General features: G+C 32.2%; 1 protein-coding gene across 2 annotated transcripts in view; it reads left to right on the top strand.

Moving 5' to 3' along the window:
* LOC118196875 (INO80 complex subunit D-like) overlaps positions 1-19,464 on the top strand; it is a 165,096-nt gene that overhangs the window by 26,691 nt on the left and 118,941 nt on the right. For both annotated transcript variants that reach the window (XM_085815138.1, XM_085815137.1), the window contains exon 3: positions 12,514-12,773. In XM_085815138.1, coding sequence (XP_085671264.1) covers positions 12,553-12,773 — 221 coding nt within the window. In that variant the 5' untranslated portion in view covers positions 12,514-12,552. The remainder of the gene's footprint in view (positions 1-12,513; positions 12,774-19,464) is intronic.

The following is a 19,464-nucleotide window of genomic DNA, read 5'->3' as shown; positions in this document are numbered from 1 at the left end:
GAGGGGAAAGTGCAACTTCTGTATTCCGTATTTTAAGGTTTCCACATTCAAAATATTCCCTTTTGGATAGACACATTATGTTCACTAAGAGGTATTTGAAAGGATCATTAAATTTTTCATTGCCATATATTAACAGTCTTTGAATGGAAAGGGAGTGATAACTGTAGACTGAAGAAAATGCTTTTGATAATGAAGTGGCAAATTGACTAAATAGACTGAGGGCAACTTTTTTCTGGCTAGAAACGTAAGATTTGAAATTTGAATGAAATAGTGGAAGAAGCCTTTTCTTAAATTATTATTTGCTTAACTTGTAACATGTCGAAAATGCTAAGCAAAAAGAGCTGAAAGAAGAGGCTAAAATTCCAAAATATTTAAAATTCTCGTGTTGATAGCAGCAAGAGACTACATTTACAACTGCATATAATCCCAGATGTTTTGAAACAGCAAATTATAATTGGTAAAGAGCTAATAAAAAAAAAATGCAAAATGTCTCAAAGAAGCAAAAAAAAAAAAAAAAAAAAAATCGAGAGACATTGAAACAGCTTTTCTAGAATGGTTGTAATGTTTTTTCACTGAAAAAAGCACCTTTTTTCTGAAGCTTTTTTTTACTAATTCGTTAAATGCTTGGAGAGAAGTTTATATTAACAGGCAGATATCACAAGTTGAAGAAAGAGAAATTGTGCGTTGTTCGTCAAAAATTTTATGATAAGAAGGAAGTGGCAGATGTGGTTGCTAACTGACTAAAAGACGTTTTACTTGGGTTACTGAATGAGTACAGATGAAACTGGACTGCATTACAGGATATGACCCAAACTCACGTTAATATTTAAAAGTGAAGAAGCAACTGATTTAAGAAACTGAAGGAATGGGTTACTGTGTTGTTAACAAGCTGTATTGACCCTGTGATTAAGAAGACATCACTGGTGTTTGACAAAAGCAGAACATGTCTATGTTTGAAAGTAGCTAGGAATTTACCTGAACTTACCAAAGCAATAAGAACTCGTGGATGGTAAGTTTTCCCCCCTCCCAAATGTTTTCCCCACTACCCATTCTAAGTGTTGGTCACAAGTATGGTCAGAAGCAGTGGCCACTTTATTATGGAAGTGCCTAATTAGGTGGGCCACTGTTCCCTCCAGTGAAGGGACAATCAATTTATATATATGCCTTCTGCGGGATTTGAACTCGGACTCTTCGGTACGGCAGTCAGAATCACTAACCACTTTCCCATTCCACTTTCTGGATAGCATATTGTGGCAATCTTAAGAACAACTCAGTGCTCACCATTTGAAAGAGTTGGAACGTGCTAGGTTCAAGAAATTCTTGAACCTAGCATGTAGGAGTTATTTTGGGGTAGTGGTAAAGAATTTGACTTGTAGCAAAGAGACCCAGGATCGTGTCCCACTTGTGCAATGCAGCACTTCTCACTGTTGCTAATAGATGGCAACACAAGCAAGCAACCACATGTGGAAGGCATCACAAGATCACCACAGGAGGATGTAAAGTATTTTCATTGCTTTTCTTTTGAAATGGGGCAATGAATGACAGAATGAAAAAAAAAAAAAAAAAAAAAAAAAAAGGTTACTGATAAGTTAAAAATAGGTTACTGTTATTAGATAACTGGGCAGTGCACACACCTCTGAGCTCTTTCTGAAAACTGGGCAGTGTACACATCTCTAAGCTCTTTCTGGGGGGAAAAAAAAAACAAAAAAATTATTGTTGCTTCCAGCAAATAGCTCCAATATTTAGCTTTCAAAAGTTACTACAGAAAAGTTGTTCAGAAAATAAAGAACAGAATTGAATTTTGTGAAATTGGAAGCACTTTGAAACAAATAAGAATTTGATATCTGTACTAGAGGCCATGCATATTGCAATCAGTGAGGAAGAGTAATCTTTTAAAGCTGTTTCTGAAAGTGTGACTTTTGTGAAGAAGAAGCCTCAAAGGAATTGCAACTTACTGCTAATGTTTGAGACATCAGTGAGGAAAGTTATGGAGATTAATTTTTTTTTGTGTCAGTTTGAAAAAACTATTGACAACCTGTACAAAACTTACCATGAAACTGTTAAAGGAACTGCAGAAACTGACAAAAAAGTGATGACATGTTTTTAGCAATCAAATCTAGAAAAGCACTGAAAATTCTAAGAAAACCTCTTGAACTGAAATATGTCAAACAAGAAAGTTACCAGCAGTTTTACAAATGAGGATATAACTGAAAAATTACTTTTGAACAATATGAAACAAACACAGATAGAATAGTGATTTGTAAGACATAAAATTTCAAAGTTGTATAAATAATTTTTAACTGGTGATTCCTGTATGACACACATGATTTTGAAATACAGTTGACATCTGATGTCTGTGTGACGCCACCCGCCCCGAAAGAATTCTATATCACATCAACTTTATTATTAATGTCTTGTGGTATACGCACTGCTTTCTATCATTCAAGACAGTATTTTATAGTCACAGGCATACATGTGATTCAGTAATCATGTAGTATGCAATCTGTTACTTTTAGTTAGTAATTTAATTTTTAAATTGTGGCATTAAAATTGATCATTGGGGAAAAATATCTTTCAGAGTCCCCCTTGGTGAAAATTGGCAATTTTTTTTTGTGCCATTCCTGCTTACGTGCAATGTCCTCCCAAGTTAAATGGTGTCAAAAAACATAATGCAATAAAACATAATTAAAACATAACAAAATTATAATGTCTGTAAACTGCATTTTAAAGCAAAATAAAGCAAACAAATAACATAAAAATGGAAATATATGTTCACTAAAGGGTTAGAAATTTGTCTCTTAGGTGTGTAGCACATAGAATTCCTTAATAGCATTCAAAAAGTGTTTTAAATTTATCTGAATGAGAATTTGTATGCTGCTGTTGCCACATAAATTCACAAAAGTTAAAAATCAAAAACATCCTTTTTTCTTTTGAAAATCCTTTTTTTATTACACCCCATATACCTTTGATACTGTTGATTTGAGCTCTGGTTTCCAAATCCTTAAATGTCATTGCATATTTTTCTGAGAAGTGAATGAAGCCATTATCAGAAAGACAATCGTACAACTTCCCACAATCGGATATGATTGTTGTTCCAGGTAAGATATTCTGTTGAATTACAGAATTATGGAATTTTTGGATGGTATTCAACTTTCATTTACTCACCAGTTAATCAATGCTTTCTGTTCCATTCATTCCAAATCATACAGAAACTCGGGCTAATCTTATCACCGGCAGCCATTTTACAGTGTAGAGTACAAAATAAGCAACATATTTCTTAACCAACTTACTTTCCTAACATTTTTGTTCTTCAAATTATCAGTGCATTCTTGTTTATTTTTATACTTAGGGTATTCAGGGATATTTACATTGTCATTTGTGAGTTTTATTTCAAAATCATTCACATTTGATTTATTATTGTCGTCATCAATTTCATTTTCGACCTCAAAATGAATTTTCTTTGTCCCTAATTTGTGTAGTTTTTCAAAAGCACTCTGCATTAGTTTTCTTTTCTCCTGTCTCCAATTTCTTGGTGTTATTTTGTTTAGTGTGCACTATAAATTTACTTTGGGCACAGGCATTTCAACAGTTTCTTTTGCAGCAATCAAGTGTTTTTTCATGTCATCTTCATAATCACTCAATAGAAAATGTTCGCTGAAAATTTTTGCCCATTTTGCATTAATAGAATCCATTCTTCAACATTTATGCATCTTCTTTTGTCAAAAGCAAATTGTTCTCTGGAAAAGCATGAAATACAATCTCTCTTCCTTTCGTATTTCTAAAAATGTTGCGGCATGTTGCTACAGTGCAAGAATTCATATTACATAAACGATACTTTATAGAATTTAAAATGAAAACTGACTAAAACTATATATATATATTGTAACGTATTTTGAAGTTTTTATCGAAAAAACAGATGAGCTTTTTTGTAAAACATAAAATTTTATTCTCAGTTCACAAATATAGATAATTTAATTTCAAGCCTGTCTGTTACAGCCTCACACTCCAGGTTACTATTACAGTTTCTTTCTATATAAATTTTTCATACAACTACTAGCTGGTAAAACTTTCAGAATAACAATTTTAAACAGTTTCTGACGTTGCTGAGCAACAGTTGCATGATACAAATATGGCACTGCCACTCCAATATCAAAGGATAATAATTATATTATTTGTTAAATAATAAAATGTTACAATCTCTTCCTCCTCCAGATAAACTTCAGTTGATATTTTTATAACTTGAAATTTACAATTTTTTTTTCAAAACACAATACATAATTGAAATACAACAAATAATATAATAGCATACACTCAGGAAGAGAGGAAAGAACAAAATCATTTTTTTTTATCTATATAGAGAAACAAATTATTTAATCAGGCGAGGGAGTTTAGACTTAATGTGTCTACATTTTAATGGTTTTTACTACTTTGATGACCCACGGTGTAATTGTAGGGTTGTAATACTAATGCCCATTTCATTAAGTCTTGGATTTAGACCCACATTATTTTTGATCCAATAGGGGCTTATGATTGGTCATGATGAGGAATTTAGTATGCCCTAAATAAGATTGCAATTTCTTTACAGCAAATATTATGGTGACGCATTCCTTTTCTGTGGTAGAGAACTTTTTTTCAGTTTCTGTAAACTTCTTACTGAGGTATAATACTGGATGTTCATTGTTTCGTTCATCTTTCTGAGCTAAAATGACACCCATACTCGAGTTTGAAGCATCAGTTTGCAAAATAATCTCTCTATTGAAATATCAGGTGCACGTAATATAGGCTTGAGACAGTTTTTCCTGTAATCTCTTCAAATGCTTTTGTGCACTCTTCTGTCCAATTTATTTTTCCTTCCTTTAAGTTTCCTTTCAAGGTTTCGGTTAAAGGTGCTGCTGTAGATGAGAACATGGGAATGTAATGATTATAATATCCCGCTAATCCCAAAAGTGCTCTAACTTGACTTTTTGTGGATGGAATGGAAAAATCAAGAAAAGCTCTTACTTTCACTTCACTTGGCATTCTTATATCATGACCTGCATTATGTCCTAGATATTTTATTCTATCTTGAGCAAATTTACATTTTATAGGTTAAGTGGTTAAACCAGTGTTCTTTATTTTTGTCAAAACGGCTTTCAGATGACTTAGATGCTCTTCTCAGGTGTTTGAAAAGATTGCCATTTCATCTAAATATAAAACAGCAAAGTGTACACAACCATGAAGAATTTCGGCCATCATTTTGCTAAATGAAAATGGTGCATTTTTAAGTTCAAAAGGCATCTGTAGAGGTCTAAATGTGCTGAAACTTGTAACAAAAGCAACTAATCTTTGGGTATTAGGTGTTAACGGTATTTGCCAGTATCCCTTTGTTAAATCCAAAAGAGTTCTATATTTTGCGCCTGCTACAGTTTTTACTCGTTGTTCGATATTAGGCAAGGAGAAGGATTGAGTTTTAGTCAACTTATTCAATTTCCTATAGTTGGTACAAGGTCTAGGATCTCTTCCTGCTATTTCCACTAAAATCATAAGAGAAGTGTAATCTGGATCTTCTATTTCAATTATTTTATGGTGAAGCATTTTATTAATTTCTGTTTTTAATATATCTGTTTGTCTAGGAGAAATTCTGTATGGTTTACAGTGGATCGATGTGTTTTCTGTCAACTGAATGATTATTAAATGAGTTTTTCTAGACTTATTTGAAGAGATTTTTGAAAACTTCAACAGCTGATCATGCAATTCTTGAATTTGTTGTTCATTTAACTTATCATTTAAGGAAGTGTTTTCTTCAATTTCCTCAAAATTGAACAATGTTGGTTCAGGGTCAGTTGTTGGGAAATTTTCCTCCATATCATCAGTTTCAGATTCATCTTCTGTAATCATAAGGTTAATCGAATCTGCTGACCTATGATAAGATTTTAGCATGTTAACATGGTAAACTTGATTAAGGCCTCTTTTTTCCTTCGAAGCGAACAACATAATTAGTTTCGAATAACTTCTTCTTAACCTTCCCAGGACCTTTCCATTCAACCGCTAGTCTGTTTGGTTTACTTATTGATACAACTAATACTAAATCTCCTTCAGAGAATTCTCCTTCATTAGCTTTACGATTGTACCTCACTTTTCTTATGGTTTGCATTTCCAGCATTTTATCTGTAGTCATTTCTTTGCATCTTTTTAACCGATTTTATCAATTGGGAAACATATTCAACAACATTATTTCCTTCATGTTCAGGATTCATCCATTGTTCATATAATAACGTTACAAGTGTTCTAAGATTTCAGCCATATACTAATTCTGCACGTGTAAATCCCATACTCTCGTGCGTTATTGTTCTTAAAGCAAACAGAGCTGCAAGAAGTTGCTTTTCCCACTCAGGAGCTGCTTCGATACATAAGTACTTTTAAAATTCATTTGATTGTTCGGTGAAATCTTTCAACAGGTCTCCTTTGCGAATGGTGCACTGAGCTTCTAGTTACTTTTATTCCAAATTTTTCTACAAATTCAACGGCTAGATTACCTTGATCAGTTTGTATTTCTTTCGGCAAACCCATTCTACTAAGTATTTGTAACATGGCTTCAATTACTGACGTTGTGCCAATATTAGGAATAAGTACAGCATCCGGGTATTTTGAAGCTGAACAAATAGCTGTAATTAAATATCTATTGCCATTTGGTGCTATTGGTAAAGGGCTGCATGCATCAAAGTTAATTTTTGAAACTACTTCTGCAATAATTGGTACTAAAGTCAAAGGAGCTTTGGCTTTATCATTAGATTTTCCCACTCTTTAACATGGATCACAAATTTTAACATACTCTTCTATTTCTTTATAGCAATTAGGCCAGTAAAAGTATCTTGTTAATCTATCTTTAGTTTTGATGTCACCTAAATGTCCAGATGTGTTATCATGATATAATGATTTTATTTGATCCATATATTTTTCAGGAATAACAATTAATTCCCTTTCATTTTCATTTTTATCTATTTTACTTTTCACCAAGAATCCATTTTCTTTTACTTTGAAATCATTTGTCTTGCTGGAATTTCTTTTACTTTGGAATCATTTGTCTTGCTGGAACTTTCATTTTTAGCTTTGCTAAGCAATGAGGCTAGATCTCTGCTTTGATGCTGAGATTCAATTAATTTCTTAGAATTAACATTAATTACTTTCTTAATTTCCTTGTCTTCCTCATCAGCTTGCAGTAAAATATCTTCGTCAGTCTCAATAAACGTCAGTTCTTTTAGTTTCTCTACTTCGATCTTCTTCACGAGATCCTTTTACTCGAGATCGTGTCAAAACCGTATTTATATTTTCTAAATTTAAGAATGATATATCTTTGAACAATTGGGCACTTTTGTTACCCGATACATGTCTGCTGGGATCATTTGTAACAACAGCTGCCTTTGTTTTTATATGATTAAGTTCACAATTAATTTCACCTTCTGCTAACAGTAGACAGACTAAATGATCATTTAAAAGATATTGTACCCAGATATGTTCTCCAGTCATTTTTGTGTTATCTATGTATTTTCGAGAAATAACATCAACAGTGGCTCCTGTGTCTCGAAGAACAGGCATTTCATACCCATTAACTAAACCATTAATTGTATATGTCTCTAACAAATCATCATTCAAAGATACGCAGTTTACCTTTTCATTTTGGTTTTAAGTAAGGGCACTGAGGCTTAAAATGTTCGTATGACCCACAATCGAAACAACGTGGTCGATATCTTTTGTCATATAAATTTTCTTGGTTCTTGTTTTGAAATTGACTTCTTTGTCGGTGATCTTTCTGGTATTTTGAATCGTCCCATTTATCAGAATGCTTAAAATGAGGCAGATGCTCTATTTTTTTCACAAAATTATCATAATGCAGTTTAAATGATCCTTTGTTAATTTTCTCAATCTGATTGACAGAAAATTTCGGTTTTATTGTTTTTCTCACATCTTCAAAATCTTCCAATTTTCTTAACTATTTCAGTAGGTGAAATGATGGATGTCCATTGATCCATAAAATGTTCTTTGAAATCAGGAGAAGTACGCTTTTTTATTTAATCAACCAGCATGAGATCTTTTAGCTGTTCAAAAGTTTTAATGTTTAATCAGTTAAGCCATCCTTCTAAATAATTCTTTAATTCGTAGTAGAAATCATACCAAGTACTTTCAGTAGATTTTAGGTGTTTATTAAATAGTTGTCTAAATTTTTCCACACTCAATTTAAATCTCTGTAACAGTAGAGCTTTTACATATTCATACTTTTTCGCATCCTCTTCTGGTTCTTTGCAATAAGCTGAACAGTATCAGGAGGCAGCAGTGACATAAGTTGAGTCGCTTGATTTTCAGCAGGTATATTCATAATTTTAGCTTGACGCTCAAATAACGCCGGAAATAAACTTATTTCAACTTCTTTAGAGTTGAAACATGGCATAACCTCATGAATTCTGATTTTTAAAGGCTGCTCAGGTAACTGCGTTGTTTCTGCCAGCTGTGCTCTTGCAGCCATTTCTTTCAATTGAAATTTCTGTAGCTCAAAAGCTCTAATATGCTCTTCTCTTTCACATTCTTTTCCCCTTTCTTCTCTTTCGTGTTCTTTTTTTACTTTCTTTTTCTCTTTCTTTTCCCCTTCTCTTTCGTGTTCTTTCTCCCTTTCTTCTCCTTTGTGTTCCTTTCCTCTTTCTTCTCTTTCACATTTTTCCTTTCTTTCTCTTTCTTCTCTAATTGCAGCCAGTAGTTCTCGAGTAAATTTTCATCATAACCGGGACTTTCAGTAATTAATTTTTGCAATTGAGCAATCTTAAATTCAGTTCTCAAGGTTAAACCTAACTCTTCTGCCAGTACCTTTAAATCCCTTTTTCTACTCCTAGCTAAGAATGACATGTTGATCAAGTTACCTTTAATAAGCTTTCCTTCAATTTGAATCTTACAAATTGTACCCGTATTAAAAATATATAATTTTTGGCAAGATTTAATTTGTCAAATAAATTCACACTAACCAATTGGAGATAATTACTTAAACAACTTTGCCAGTTTGGCACAGAATAAAATATTATGCCGGGTTGAGGTTTTAATTCACTACTCACAAGCCTCGTTGCCGATAATTATATAAACACCTTTGCCAGTTAGGCAATGCAATGGAATTTTACTCACGTTAGTTTAAGAGTTTACTATCCATCTCCACACCTGGTTGGCGATACAAAAACAATTTTTGCCAGTTTGGCAATACAATTTAGCTGTAATATTTCAGGATGATGTTACTATCTACCACGTCTGGATGGCAAGAACTAAGAAAAGACTTTTACCAATTTGGGCAGTACAATCAAATCACACTATGTCAATTTGACGTTACTACTTATTTTCCATGCCCCTGCTTGACAACAAATTCAAAACCACAGTTAGCACTTCCCCCCCTTTTTTTTTTTTTAAATGCTGGGATGGCTTACACATCAATTAGCAACATAAAAATTCAATACAAATAATGGTAAAGCCTAAATAATAATTTGAAAATAATTTTTTTTTTACCACAAATATCAATTATAATTTACACCTAAAATTTTTAGTATCCGTTATTTTACATAAAAACTATTTAACTATAATTCTGAAATGAAATAATTAAATTCAATAAACACTTTTTTATGAAACCAAAAGTTAATCTTTCCTTCGGAAATCAGCAATATCCTGTTCCGACTATTCTTTTCTCGAACGCAAGTTATAGAAACACAGAAGATAACTTTTCTCCTTGAAATAACAAACTTGTTCACAAAATTTCAGCATTTTTCTGGGTTTACGAGACCAGCACCATCAAAATTGGTAATTGTACTCCTAATTTCCAGTATCTTGGTGGAACCTCCAATTTTATAAGACTGTAACGTTTTTTGCAGTTCTTATCAAAATAACTGATGAACTTTTTTGTAAAACATAAAATTTTATTCTCAATTCACAAATGTAGATGCTTTAAATTCAGTTCTATCTGTTACAGCTTCACACTCCAGCTTACTATTACTGTTTCTTACTCTATAAAATTTTCATACAACTTCTAGCTGGTAAAACTTTCAAATAACAATTTTAAACAATTTCTAACATTGCTGAGCAATGGTTACATGATACAAATATGCCATTGCCACTCCAATATCAAATAATAAATAGAATTATTTATTAAATAATAAAATATTACAATATATATATATACACATAAATTATTTAAATATTTGCATTATTAGAAAACAAATATATATGATTAAAATTAATTTGAGATATGCAACCTTCAGAAAATCACCTTGGAGCTGAATGAAACTACAGTTTTAAATCGCGAAATCAGAGCAGGTGCAACACATTTACGTTGGAATATTTCCAGTTAACTCCTTCCACAAGGCTGGCATTGGCGAGGAGTCGAAAAAAGGTATGAACTAGCCCTTTCTATTTATCCCTGGGTCGGATCATTGTTTTATAAATATGCAGTTTTTTCCCTTTAATGGGAACTTGAAATTTTTACCACTATGTAATTTCAGAAAACTGGGGATGCCATAAACAATGCTGATGATTTTAATCTTTTTAAACAAAAACTCTTCTATGATCTTTTTAAACAAAAACTCTTCTCTATGTGTTTCTGACACCATATTGAAAAGCCTAAACAGAAAGTTTTTTCCGATTATGACGTGATAAGAAATCAGTCAGCTATTGGCTGTTTGTTCACATCGTGAATAGCAAATCTAAATAGAAGCGAACTCGGTTGACGTCCTCTGTATTGTGCAAATTTATGCAGGTGGGAAAAGTAGCAGCAATTACGTCGCGAGCATACTCGTGTGGATGGGTTCTCGTCGTATTGTGTTCCATCTGTTATTTTTAATGTTATCAAATTACAGTTTTAGTAAATGATAAAATCTCTGTTTTACTCTTTCTCTGAAACTATACATTGGATATTGGAATTTTGCATTCTGGGAAATAGAGATAGAGATGTATAAAATAGCTTTTTAAAAACAGATGCAGCAACCAATAATTCTTGGAATATTTTAATGTAAAATTTGATGTGTGATTTGCATGATCATGAGAAGTCACATGTGCAGGTATTTTTAAATATGATTAGCATAATTTTTAATGAGCTATGAGATTTTATGATAATGATGAAAGCAGTGTATATTAGATCTGTAGTATAGAGTACTACTGTAGAACTATAGAATCTATAGTATGGTTTCAAATCCAGAAAATATTGCAATTTTCATCTGCAAAATACCACTTTCTTAAAGAAATAATAATAATTAATATTTTTATTTTTTAAATTTCCACATGTCCTCTTACTGGATTTAAAGCAACAATCTAAAATCCGAAAATTTCCAATATCTGGAATTGCCAAAGTTTCTAATATTCTGAATCTTGGACTTTGTACTTAAGAAAGTAGTGCAGTTGGATTTAAGACACTTGCAGCAATGCCTATGTTGCTCACTATGAATAAAATACCTAGGCATTTTATAGATAGCTGAAAACTGGCCGATAATGTATGAAACGATTAATATTTCGTACATTTCCCAAGCATTCTTTAAAATTCTTTATACTACAGATTCAGTGTTTTGAATAAACATTTTTTAATAGCACTCTTTCATTATTTTTTCAAAATGACATTTGTATGTTTGAGGATAATAGCCTTTTGTGACCTTTTGTTAATTTTTCACCTAGATAACATTCTATAGAATGCTTAGATGTTATATACAGGGCTTAGGGAAAATGTATAATTCTTCTCATATTCCATGCTGTACCCAAAAAGGCCAGGCATTCTATAAAATGCTTAGGTATTCTATACCAGTGTTTCTAAACTGGATTTACTCCAAGGAACGGTAAAATATTTCGGTATGTTCTTGCAGACCGGTAAGATTAATAATTCGACCCATTGGCACAACTTTTTTACATAAATAAATCATGAATACAAAAATAATATTTAAAGCATTTTATTTGTTATAATTTACATATGTACATTCAACTTACTTAAAATATTGCATCGAGAATAAAACTACCAAAACTTAACTAAAACTCCCAAGAAAATTCCAATATGAATGATATATTTATATTTTAATTAATGTGTTAGCAAAAACAACAATGAATCAAAATGTAAACAGCGTAGGTAGATACAAAACAAGCAAAAAATAATTTATAAAATTAAAGGAAATAAAAACTAAAATCAATTAGATTGCTGCTAGTCTCTGTTGTTGACTAAAGTGTCAATCCTTGGCGTAAACCCAGTTACAGCAGTATGTAGAGCAGGCACAAGAGCAAGTCGATTTCGATGTTTCATCTTAATAACAGTCATAGCCGAAAATGTAGTTTCACACAAATAAGTTGAGGAAAAAGGCAATAAAATCTTCAATGCCTTTGGATTTTGGACAGATGGCTGGATATTTCGCGGACTGGCGGTTGAAAAACACCGTTCTATACAATGCTGATGTTTCATATATTATCAGTAACATATGTGTTTAAATGATTATTAGTAGTTATCTAACCCTGTTTTTAACATTTAATATTCTTTTTTAGCTATAAGCAGACATTTGAGTCTGTTATGAGATTTATCTCATGATGTTTGAAGGGAAACATATCCACTACTCTCCTGTGAATAAGAAACCCTTATGTTCATACAGTGCCAAGCTTTGTAAGCAGAGACGAATTAATGGCTATGCGTTTTGCATTCGTCACATACTGGAGGACAAATCAGCTCCCTTCAAACAGTGTGCTCATGTTGCACGCTATAATAAGCAGAAGTGCACCAATCCTATTCCCTCCAATGAAAATCGAGAGTAAGTTATTTTTATTAAAATAATTGAATGGGTATTTTTGTAATAGTTCTCTGATAAGTTGCAGCATTCGAATTATATAAAATGATGATTTTTTATGTTGTGATTTTGATTGTATGCATTTTACATTTCTGCAAGATTTTGAATATTATTTATGAAAATATTAGTTAAAATTGTATTTAAATTCGAGAAAAATTATTTTTTTGTAAAATTAACCCCTTAAAGCATGAGTTTTTTTAGGAAAAACTCGTAAAAAGTGATAGAGTTTTTTGGCAGAAAATGAATATATAGGTATAGTATTTGCAATTTCAGTGGTGGGAGGATGTGATTGGGAAATGAGGGTGGGTTAAAAGTTATTAATATATATATATATATTATACAAACAAAGTGTAAACAATTTGGTCATGTGTTTATTTTGAATTTCAAATTATTAAAATCGAATTATCTTACTTGCGAGCATAAGAATGACTAAAAATTCAGTTTGGTATGATATACCATAAAGCATAATACTGCACAAAGTCCAACATTACAGTTCCTACGATAGTATCTTGTTACTTTCCTTATCTTTTTACCTCTCTCATCCCTTTTACTGCTACAAACGGCGCAATTTCTACAAGGGGCTGCCTTCTTTTCTGTCGGTGGTACAAATTTGGGAATGTGCCTTTCAGTTAATCTCAGAGGCGCAGGTTGGTAACCAGACCGACCTTTCTTTTGGGTAACAGTTTTGAATGGTATTTTTCAATTAATTTTTCCACAAGCATATTGTGGAATTCCAAATAATCCTGTTTTCCTCCAATTTTTTGATATAGTACTAATGAATTCCATACAGATATATCCACAAGATTTCAAAGTATTTTCTTATAGTACCTTTTTCCTCATTTTCTTGTTGTTGGGTAATCGTGCAGATGCTGATCAAGCCGATCAATGCCTTCCATTATATTGTTGTAATCAATTACAACTTTCGGCTTCTTTATTTGAGTACCTTCATTGACTGTTTTACTTGTATTTTCCTGCTGTGCATTATGGATTGTTGAAATGGTTGGGTAATAACTCCTATCTTCTGAAGCTCGCTTCTTCACCGTTACCTTCCCTCTTTGAAATGCTATAACATTTCCCTTTTTCAATTTTTTATTTCTAATTTCAGATGGAACTTCTTTTCCAATACTTTTCAGAGTTCCGTAGGTATCTGTTTGATGTTTTACTAGGAAATCTGCTAATTGTGAAGAAGTATAAAAGTTTTCAGTCGTCAAACAGTACCCTTTATCTAATAATGGTTCTATCAGTGACAACATCACTTGAGTTGATACTAGCGTTTCTCAATATGCATCACTCATATTCATTCCTTTTCTGGTACATATGATGGATGAATGTAAGTAACTAGTTTTTGATTTTCAAAAAAGGTACATCTTTATTCCGAAACGAGCTCATTTCAGTGGTATATATTGCTTCCATTTTATTCGCCCTTTATACAGTAGTAGACTTTCGTCTATTATGATATCTTTTTCTGGTGTGTATAAAGAACACTTTTTATTTATATGGTCAAATACAGGCCGTATCTTATTGAGCTTGGGATGTTTGTGAATCTCAGCATTGTAAGTTTTGCTGTTAGAGAAAAGAAGACTTATTTTTATCTCAGAATAGTGGCGGAAGGTAAGGAGCATCGGAAAAATAGGTGATTGAAAAATTTCAAGTTTTGATCAATACATCCTTACCTCAGGCCTTCTAATTATACCTTTTTAGTATAGTTATGGCTAAAAATATATGTAATTCTTCCATGGTAATCGGTGACCATTGGTTCTGTGACGATCCTGGATGTTGAAATGCATACCTATTTGTTTCAGTTAGAATTATGTCCATAAGAGAGTTATAAAAAAATAATTCAAAGTATGACAAAATATCATAGCAATCTGTCAAAGTAAAAGAACAGCCAGGGTTTGCTTCAAATCGAAATCTCGGTGGTGCAACATTTAGTCGATTTGTACTAGTTCGATACCAGTTTCTTGCTATATCCAAAATCTCGTCAAATATTATCTTCTGATTCACTTCCATCACTCAAGAAATCATCATTTTCATTGCTGAAATTATCTGATAAATTGGCATATTCAAAATCGCCATCGTCAGAGTCGCTCATTTATCGGATAACTTTTTCTAAACAATTACAAAAACACTTAGTAAAAGTTACTTTGTGGTTAACTCTTACTTTTGTGATATTTGTGTAATAAAAATGGATATATTACATTTTCCATACCAAACAACTGCTTTATATCAAAGAATTTCTAACAAACTTATAGCTAATCATCAAAATGCACCATCTGGTTTACCCAAGGGAAATGCTGCATAGTGGTATCATCTATGTTAAGTTTAATTGTAATCTAGTGCATCTATTTTTATTGGAACGGATGTCAGATGGGCATTAGAAATAAAATAACGTGAGATTCATGTGCAAATTTGCCGGTAACTTCCGCCCATGTCAGACACAGGCAAATGCATTAAGGGGTTAAACTAGTTTAGTCCTTGGAAGAATCTTTATTACTCAAGCAATTTAAATTTTTTTTTGGTTGTGTTATTTTCCTTTGCTATAAAATATTTTGCTCAATTTAAGTACTTTTCATGCCAATCTCTCTATTATAAAATTAAACTAATTTCCATTGCTCTCTAAGTAATGTAGTCAGTTTCCCTACTTATTTTTCTTGAATAACTTTTTATAATATTCAATAAAATTTTTGCATATGATTATAGTTAACTGGAGCATTTTAACTGCATACAGTTTGGGACTGGTTGGGTGATAACTCCTATCTTTTGAAGCTCGCTTGCTTTCTTACAGTCTGACATACATAATTATGCAATAAAAATGCAGTATGTTACAATACATTTATATCAACATTATCAGCAAAAAATTTTATATCAGTATATTATACATGGAATTTTAATACTACAAAATTTCTGTGGAAATGAATTCTGTGGCTTCTGTGGCAGAGTAACATTTTCAGTAACTTCAACTTGCAGTAATTTCACCTTTACCAATTTCTTAACCCCTTAACTGCTGCAGAAAACATACAAGATTCACTCTATTAACACCATTTTTTTTATACAGGCGTGCATTTGCGATGTATTAGGGGAAAAATAAGTGCAAGTTTTGCTGTTTAAAGACTGTTTATTTTCACAAAATAAGGAAGAAAAGAAAAAATGAAAATGCAAAATTTAATGTTTAGAGTAAAAGTAATAAAAAAGATGTAAGTATGATAATAATGATGTTTGTATAATAAAAAAGATCCCCTAAAATGGAGTTTTTGATCAATTTATTTTTATACCAGTAAAGTGTAATATCAGGTTTCAGTGTTATGCCTTGTAAAATCAGTACACCTAGAAAAACATATTTCTTCTGAATTGGTTGAATCTCGCTATTTTGTTCTTGACTTTTCTTTTACAGGATGTTGGTTCATATACTGGTCTGCAAAATTGTTAGTTAGGAACAGTACGAAGGATGAGCAATTCATCAAAAAAATAATTCAAAAATGATTCATCACTATCAGACATATTTGTAAGAAAAGCACCTACTAGGAACAGTAAACGAAAACAGAAGACTCAGAAATTAAATAATAATAATGTTTTACTCAAATAGAAACAGGAGCAATAACCACGCACTGGTAGCAGTGCAAAGGAAATGATAGTATTTCGGGAGAGCATATATATAGACGATATAACAGGGCAGTTAACGCATCGGCAAAGCAAGGCATATATATACTCTCGCAGCAATTAAGGGGTTAAAAGAGGGGGAGGCAGCATAAAAAGTCTGAAAAGATTCAGTTTTTAACATTACACCAGAGGGTTTGTTGAGGTTTTTAATCTTCTTGCTGAGTTCAAAGTTTACCAATCCATTTTTGGATTCACTCCTGCTAAAATAACTTGTTTTTACTTTATTATTAAACATTTCTTTCAGCAGACTTATAAAATTCAACAGTAAAATCACAAAATTTTTAAAAGCAGCAAATTCTTAGAAATTTGTATTGCCATGCATTTATGTTTTATATATATTTAGTGCATTATTATTTTTAAAAATAGTAGATGGCAATAAGATTTGGTGGCGACATCCTGTTATTTGTTACATTGATAATGAAATTTTTTTTTAATATTCACTATATTATATCTTTAAAAATAATACATTTAGTGAGATTATCTAAATGAAAGGATAATGCCACCAAAAGTGATATTGACAAAAAAAATAAGGATCAAGACAAATAGCATATCTGGTGCTGGAAAAACAAAACAAAATTTCAAAGCATTCAGATTTTAATGTTGCACTAGAAGGTTTTTATACCTTTGCTGAGCATCGCAGGTTACCAATCTGTTCTTAAGCCGTTATCACATTAGCTGTTTGTTGCCAGGACAAAACGTTTGTAGCAACAGTTCTGAGAAATGGCCTTTGGCGAAATAGGGTTACCATCTTCACTTGGCAAACAGGCTGAAAGCCAAACAAGAATCAGTTATCGATCAGATTGGCAAAAGTGACGTTTCCTTTCAAGTGACATTCGCTTCTTCGTGTTGTTTTGAATCGGTCACACGCTTTTCGTTTTAAACTTTATTCTTAGTAATGGAAGATAATAGAAAGGTGATTGCTATCAAGTTAATCACTTTGATCTCCACTCTGGCACTTCGTGTAACAGATAAACACACTTCTGGTTATAGCAATCAATTACATCAGTAATAGCCAAATTCTGTATACACTCTAAGAATAGTTTAAAAACATGTGCTGGATAAGTCTATTTATCACACATCGCTTATGTGTATTTTCTGTTGTCTGCATTTCAATGAAAATTTGATGGCTCACTGGAAAATTTGTGACCTGGTGAAAGCATTTTCTGACTAACTTTATGGCTCATAATTACTGTTCTGTCCATTCAAATGACAAAAATCTATATGGCTGATATTTACCTCCTCACAGCCAGCAGATACTATTCAGCAAAATGAAGATCAAATAAAGCATATGAATACATGAGCAATCAAACATGTGCGAGTTGTTTACTGTCCCATAGAACACTCGGTAATATACCTAAAACACATTAATTATACCAACTCTAAAAATTAGGTGTTCACATCATGAGTTTGTTTTATGGTTTAATTTATTGAGATTACAGCAAAGCACACTAGGGCTATCTGCCTAAGGGAAGGGATGCCTTCGGGGAGGACTTTATAAGGGAAACTGGCTCGTCTACACGTTACACATGGGGAAAACCACGAAAGCGTCCATGCAGCCAGCCCGTTCGCGGGATTTGAACCTCGGACCGAACTACCAGTGTTCAGCGACTTTACCGCTCGGCCGCTGGTGGGCTCAGTTGGTTTTATGTGATTACCGCAAAGCCTCGAGGGATAACAACAGGAGGGATCCCTTTGTAGAAGATTTTTTAAAACTGGCTCGTATACCAGTTACAAATGGGGCAAACCAAGGAAACGTCATGTAGCCAGCCCGTTCGCGGCATTCTAACCTGAGACAGAACTATCAGTGTTAACTGAGACAGAACTACCAGTGTTCAACGACGCTTCGGCCACTAGTAGGCCCGTGCACTTAATTGGAGAGTGCAATTCATTATGTAAACAGACATGAAGGTGATAATCAGTTGAGCGCTGTTTTAAGTAATCAAATGTTATAAATGCACAGCTTTTACATTTCTTATTATTTATTAGTCATGTTTTTATTACGTAGATCATACGTATGATATAATTATGAATTAACCCAATAACAAAATGTGTACACTCTTTAGTACTCAAATACTCATCAGTTATTTTTCAACTGATTATTACATGCCCATAATAATTTGCAAAGAACTGATAACTATAGTTGCTGCCAATTACATAATCGTTATCTGAATTAAAAGTAACTTCAAATAAACTTCTTGGCAATATTCATTTTTGTATTCATACATACATATATATATACACATCTAATAAGTCATATATTTACGTACAGATAGAGAGATGCGATGTTTTAGAAGTTGTTAATATATATTTATTAGTATTAATGTAATGAATAAGATTTATATTAATGAATGTATATACACATGTTTTTCATCATGCATAATAATGAATCCATAAATTTTCAATGTTTCAATATGTAGCATTTCCAATAAAAGTATAGTTTCTAATGTATTTATAATTCAAAAAGTATTTCATTAATAACATGAAAATAATAGACAAATTTAATGAGTATTCTCATTATTACATAAGCTATGCTTTTCTTTTTTATGCATCTTTTATGCTGTTTAAAATGTGTCACTGATTATGCAGTTAACAATTTAAAAGATAAGTAATTAGGAGAAAAGCCGTGCATATACAAACGGATTTAAAAAAAATTATTCAACTTAAATTTAAGAAATAAAATTCTATTATATAACAGTGTTATAATACACGATCAGCACGAAATACGACAAATTTGGCGAACTTTTGGCTACGAACAATTTGTAAACAAATCCGAAATGCAAGAACGTCGTAAAATAATGTCAACTCTGAAATTTCCACGATTATATATTTAATGAATATATACACATTTAAAAAATGACTCAGGCAGTAGTATTACAACAAAACTGCAATAATTAAATCGGCCTCTATTTCCACCGTCCATCACTTCACAGTGAGAGCCATCGCCATATTGAAAGTTACCCGTGATCCTTCAGAAGCTGACCTTTCGTCTGATTGGTTG

The sequence above is a fragment of the Stegodyphus dumicola genome, chromosome 4, assembly GCF_044657685.1.
Source record: "Stegodyphus dumicola isolate Sdum_Otavi_A_Nest chromosome 4, ASM4465768v1".
Taxonomy (NCBI): Eukaryota; Metazoa; Arthropoda; class Arachnida; order Araneae; family Eresidae; genus Stegodyphus; species Stegodyphus dumicola.
Note: the sequence above shows the minus strand (reverse complement) of the source record. Positions and strands in the feature narration are given on the sequence as shown.